Below are 6691 nucleotides of genomic sequence, written 5' to 3'. Positions count from 1 at the left end.
CCGCGCCTCCGTAGGCCAACTGCCGGATTGCCGCAGTGCACTTTTGAATAGGTGTGTGGCCGGGTCTGCCAGACGCATCGTGTCTGAAGCGGAAATACAGATATCGAGACTCCAAAGAGTTGACAATACGCATAAACAGGTTCCTGGTCATCCTAAAACGACGCCTGAAAATGTTGGCGTTGAACCGAGGCTCCTGTGCGAAGTAGTCTTCGTATAAGCGCTGATGTGCAGCTACGTGATCCCGATCAATCACACTGCGGCGGTGGACCACTGGGGGATGTCGAGGTATCGCCGGCTGCAAGGCCCTTTCCATCCATTGGTTTATCGCGTTGGTCGTATAGGCGTCCAACGCCTCGGCCATTCGACGTTCGTACTCCTCAGCATCCCCTCCGCTACCACCACTACTACCACCAGCATTACTCATTTTGCGTTGTTGATCTTGAACAGAAATTAAGATAGAGAGAGTACTCGTTAAAACAAGTGGTGCGAATGAAAATGACGAACAAAGCGCGTATATATAGTGTTTCGAAAAAAAATTTTATTTTTTCGCGCTAGGCAGTGCGCTGGGCGATCCGGGCGCTGCAATAGCGCCGAACGGACCGCCCAGCGCCACGCGACCGCCCAGCGCTGTGCGGTTTCTCTCTCCAATCGCCCGCTGGGCGGCTGCAATAGATCGCCCAGCGAACCGCCCAGCGCCGGCGCTCGGCTGGGCGGTCGCTGGGCGCCTATTGTGGATGGCCTAAGAAAAAACAAAAAATATATATAAACATTATTTAGTAACCAGCTATATTTTTAGTGTGTGTAATGTCATGGATTTATTTAGTACACAGCTATAATTTTTAGTACGGAGTACGTACTAGCTACAATTCTTTAAATACAATTATCTCTTAATTTACATATTTTTAGAACATACAATTGTTTTCTAATTACAGCTCTTTATAATGAGATAGTTAAAAATAATTTTAATTTCTATTGTACAATTGTCATTCTCACCCAAACTTTTTAGTTAAATATTTAATCCACGAGATAAAAGAAAAAAGTTATAAACATTTACTCATATATTCTAGATTGATTTGAACTTAAGTCTTAACCATGTAGCATCCCTGTGAGTTATGATCAGATATATAAATTGTGATGAATTGAATCTATGCAAGATATGGAGTATCAACGTAGGTGAACCGTCATTGAAAATTGATATCGAAAAAGATAATGCGGAATATCATATGATACAAATATGATCATCTAGAATCATATGTTTCATGATTTTAAATTAAATTGTTTCTCTCATTAGATTTTCTTTTATAAAAATATTATTAACAAAAATGAAAATAAAAGGATGGTTTGAATTAACTACAAACTGCAGTAATTGAACATAAACTATTCTAGTGCTACAACATTACATTGCACATCCAATATAGTTTGTGTTGGTGTACATGTAAATGCAAGTTTGGTAGGGTAGATAACTCATCTAAAAATAGAATTCTATGAAATTTAGAACCAATGTCATTATTTTTACAATGGGCGTCCAAATTTTAGTTTCAATTGCCAACAAAAACAAGACAAATAATTAGTAAATCATTATTGACTAAAAAAACAAATGAATAAATGAATAAGAAGTGAAACATAAATTAATATTTAAACAATGTGACATAATTATATAGGGTAAAATTAGATAAGTAACAAGGGAAACAAAATTTATAATGTAAAATAATAAAGAACAAGAATAAATAATGTGATAACAGAGCATCGATCCATTGATGATGCTATCGGTGCAGTAATTTGCCTCTATAAAATAGACAGATATATAATTAATTCATCTTCAAATATTATAAGTAAACATTAAAAATGTAGTTTAAGAAATTCTATTTAACGACCTTCTATAAACTAGAGTTTTCTAAGATACAATAAGTTTTAAAAAGAAATTAAATAACAATATTCTATGACATTCGATTCATCGTTTAGTAAATGAAACTTGTGTAAAGTCAATCCACCTGTAAATTACAGAGGGGGAAAATTGGACCTTTGCTAGGATCTTCAAGAAATTAAATTAGTGCCCTAGCTTCAAGAAATTGGATTTTTGCTAGGAGCTTCAAGAAATTAGTGCCCTAGCTAGAAAATTAGTGACAATGATATTACAGCATTTAGTTATTACGAAAATAAAATAAAATCAGTGGATAATTAAAACCTTAAGAATGAATTTTATATTTCATGTTATTATAACATCTAAATCAAAATGCGAAGTTACTTCAATCAATATATTGCTAAAAAGTACTCTTAATTAACCATACTGAAGTTTGATGTTTTCACATTTTCATATTTTGTTTCAAAATAGCTATTTACAAAAAAAATGTATGGCAATGTCATTGAGTATATAATGTAATGTTCATACATACGATATTATTGAGAAATCGACATTTAAAATATTAAATTAGATGAATATAAACTCTTTTGACATGAATCGACATATTGAATTCAAAGAAGAAACCGGAAAACTTTTTGAATGAGGCGACTATAGTAACCGTCATTTAATTTAATACACTACTACTAAAAGTCAAACTCCACCATGCATAGACACACATGATAAAATTCAAAATTATGACTCTAGATTATTCAAGACTAGATAAAAAAGTTAACATATTTCCCTTCTATATAATTGATTTTATTATCACACTATATATTTTGATTGACCTCCCGTCACCATCCCATGGATTTCATTTATCTTCATTTGATTCAATTCCACTCTCGTATATATCTAGTTTACAATCATATAAATATTTAAGGGAGATAATATCAAATTATACATTTAACCAAAGATTTACTACCAAACACAGTCAATAATAAATATTTATATTAACACTGTAAAAGGTCAAAACTAATTTTATATACATAATATTATCCCGAGATTAAATAACCGATCATATCTATGTGATTAAACTACATTTTTTTTTGGTGAGTGAAGGCAGGTCATTGCCTGATTAGAAAGATAAATTAGCGAGCGTACGAAATACCAAGTCTATCGTGTAACATCCAAATACCAAGCTCAATTATATCTAATACATAAAAATTGAACACTACCTATCTCTTATGCATAGTGTATGAGTCATGGAATAAAAGTTACTATCTCAATGAGACACGAAACTCGGCCTTATAAGTAAAAGTGGTCCACATCAACATTGATATGCATGAAATTACCACATAAATGTGGGTAAGGTTTGGGTAATTAAACTCCCTAACTCAAGAAGATGATCAATCACTATCAATCCCCTCCCTCTCATTGTGCCTATAAAAACAAACCAAACTCCCCACTCATTCCCAAGGTTGCATTTAGAGAGTAGAGAGAGAAAGCCCACACAAAAACAAACCAAACTCCCCACTCATTCCCCCTTATTAAGAAACAAGTGATTTATTAAGAAAGAAGCCTCATAATCTTGATGCAAATGGACAAATCCCCTCCCACAATCATCTACATCCTACTCTTTCTAGCTACTCTATTGTATTACATCTTCTCCAAAAAACACACCAAGAAGCACAAATTGACACCAAAACTACCACCTGGCTCAATGGGATGGCCTTACGTCGGAGAAACACTTCAATTATACTACAAAGACCCCAACATCTTCTTCTCCGACAAGCAAAAAAGGTACTACTATACATAGAAATATACTCCATATCTTTGTTTCTCTTTTCTCTCTCTCTCTCTTTGTATAACATGATACTATTAACTAAATATAGGTATGGGGAGATATTCAAAACACACATATTGGGGTGCCCGTGCGTGATGCTGGGTGGGCCGGAAGCAGCACGATTCGTGTTGGTGACGAACGTTGATTTGTTCAAGCCTACCTACCCGAAGAGCAAGGAGAAGATGATCGGCCCCTCCGCCCTCTTCTTCCACCAAGGCCAATACCATTCCCAAATTAGAAGGCTTGTTGTCAACTCTCTCTCCCCTCAATCCATCAAGAGATTCATTCCTGGGATTCAAGCCTTAGCCATCTCCGCTATCGATTCTTGGGCTTCTTGTCCACACCCCATCAACACCTTCCAACAAATGAAAAAGGTATATACATATATATACTCTTCTCTTTTTTCTTTCTTTCTTTTTTTTTCCATGCACGCGTCTTATATCTGAAGCAAGTTTTCAAGAAACTACTCGAGTTATTTTTTTAAAATTTCCCAATACATATTTTTGTTGTGATGATTAAAATAATAATTTCTGGCTCCGCCACTGCTGACAGTAACAACCCTTTTTGTAGTTCTCATTTGAAGTGGGGATTTTAGCGATCTTCGGGGAGTTGGAGAGAGAGAAGAAAGAAGAGTTGAAGAAGAACTATTGCATAGTGGATAAAGGCTACAACTCCTTCCCCACAAACCTACCTGGAACAGCATATCACAAGGCCTTGATGGTAAGAACAAAAACACACACTTAAACAACACAAAAAAGATGCAATATTACTTCCATAAATGGTTCAACTAACCAAGAAAATGATGAACGAAGGCAAGAAGGAGACTGAGCCAAATACTGGAGGAGATAATGAGCGAGAGGAAGGAGAAGAAGTTGTTGGACAATGATTTGTTGGGTCATCTTCTCAACTTCAAGAACGAGGAAGGGCAGACGCTAAGCGACGATCAGATCGCAGACAACATCATCGGAATATTGTTTGCTGCTCAGGACACAACCGCTAGTGCATTAACATGGATTGTCAAATACCTTACCGACCATCCCAAACTATTACAAGCTGTTAAGGTATTACTTACTATTTCTGTAATTAATTAAGGTTCTAGTATCTTCTAGTTACTAATGTTTTCTTAATATCTATATGTACAGTCTGAACAGAAAGAAATCTATCTGGCTAATGAAAAGGGCAACAAGGGCTTGACATGGACTCAAACAAGAAGTATGCCACTTACATATAAGGTACTCCATTTATTTATATAATCTATAGTATTTCTCCATACAAATACAATACTCCCGTAGATGTTACACTTGATGAAATATAATATTACTCCATTCATCCGCAATATATGAATCACACTTTCATATAGTATTAATGAAATTTGAGTACGATGAATTTGGGGCCCACTAACCAAAAAAGAATAAGGAAAATGAGACTTTATTTCATGGACAAAGAACGTATTATTATGCTGCGTGATCAGGCATGAATGTATGTTTAGTGGATGATATTGATTGATTTGATGAAATATATTTAACTAATATTTACTTTTATAGGTGATTTTGGAGAGCTTAAGGATGGCAAGCATTGTGTCTTTTACTTTTAGGGAGGCTATGGTTGATGTAGTATATAACGGTAAGATTTTATTGGAATATGTGTATATATATATGGATGTATTTATTTCTTTTTTTATCTTTTGTTCTTTGTTCTTTTTAATCTCAGCCCCACTATTTTGTCATCCGACGGTTAGATTGGTGCCACGTGTCATTTTATATTTATATATATTCTTGTTTTTATGTTTTAAAATAATTAATTTTTGTGGGGTTACAAATATGAGGATGTTTCGAAGAATAATAGTGACGATTATTTTGGCAGGTTATCTAATTCCAAAAGGGTGGAAGGTGATGCCATTATTCAGAAATATTCATCACAATCCTGAATTTTTCGATGAACCACAAAATTTTGACCCTTACAGATTTGAGGTATGAAAACAGATACTCCATTTAAAATAGCAAATTAATTTATATATATATGTTTGTCGACAAAAATTCCATACGTTTCTAGATGAGTGACATAAATGTGGAAGTCCTTTTCTTTTAATTATTTTGAGGTGGAGTTATATTAAAACTTTCTTGTGGTGGACATGGGATGCAGGTTGCTCCGAAACCCAATACATTTCTGCCATTTGGCACCGGGGCCCACTCCTGTCCGGGAAATGAGCTGGCAAAGCTTGAAATTTTGATTTTGATTCATCATCTGGTCAACGAATTGAGGTAAGATAAATTTCAATTCATTTTTTTTCCACCAAGTTTAACTTTTCTACTATAAATCAAAGAATATTAAGTAGTACTAGTACAAAAGTAAAATGTGCAGTATTAAATTAATTAATTTATCTTATTTATTGGGTTCAGGTGGGAAGTGGTAGGCCCACAAGATATGGTGGAATATAGCCCGTTTCCGGTTCCTCAAAACGGGCTTCAAGCCAGATTTTGGTGGGAGCCCAATACTCAAGAAAATTAAGATCTAGAAGTTAGAATTTAGGCAAGTAGTACAAAAGATAGCACCTAACAAATTAAATGTGTTACCAATCTATGTACCCCAGAACCCTATGTATTTTTTTAGAATTTACAAAGGGTTCAATATTAATGTATTATTATGATATGGGGTCTTGTACTTATTATTTGTACGCGATATTTATGTGAAAACAATTATATCATAAGAGGGATTAATTTTTTTTAGCGCAAGTCGAGTTATGTCATTGATTATTTTGAATTGTATGTAGCTCGTGAGTTCGCGTTACTTGTGCAATAAAACATCATATACATATACATCCAAACAAAATTCGAATTTAACTCCTTCAAGTCGTGTCACAAGTATATGATATATTTTTCGTCAAATTACCATCCCCAAAAGTGTATATCTATGTGGGTGAAGATATGATCCAAATTATAAATTATGTGATCCAAACTCACCTTTAAATATAATTGATATGGAAAACACAATTTCACAACCTATATTTT

At 34.4% G+C, this 6691-nt stretch overlaps 1 protein-coding gene across 1 annotated transcript; it reads left to right on the top strand.

The window, feature by feature from the left end:
- Positions 1–3288: 3288 nt before the first annotated feature.
- On the top strand, positions 3289–6415 carry LOC121756425 (abscisic acid 8'-hydroxylase 4-like). The gene is made up of 9 exons (XM_042151973.1): positions 3289–3640; positions 3733–4057; positions 4254–4403; positions 4496–4744; positions 4826–4915; positions 5228–5306; positions 5547–5653; positions 5826–5944; positions 6083–6415. Exons 1-9 carry the CDS (start codon positions 3432–3434, stop codon positions 6189–6191), a joined length of 1437 nt encoding a protein of 478 aa, XP_042007907.1. The 5' UTR covers positions 3289–3431; the 3' UTR covers positions 6192–6415.
- Positions 6416–6691: the final 276 nt, after the last annotated feature.

This window comes from Salvia splendens, chromosome 11 (assembly GCF_004379255.2).
Source record: "Salvia splendens isolate huo1 chromosome 11, SspV2, whole genome shotgun sequence".
Lineage (NCBI taxonomy): Eukaryota > Viridiplantae > Streptophyta > Magnoliopsida > Lamiales > Lamiaceae > Salvia > Salvia splendens.
The sequence above is the reverse complement of the archived record's forward strand: the minus strand, read 5'-3'. Positions and strand labels throughout refer to the sequence as shown.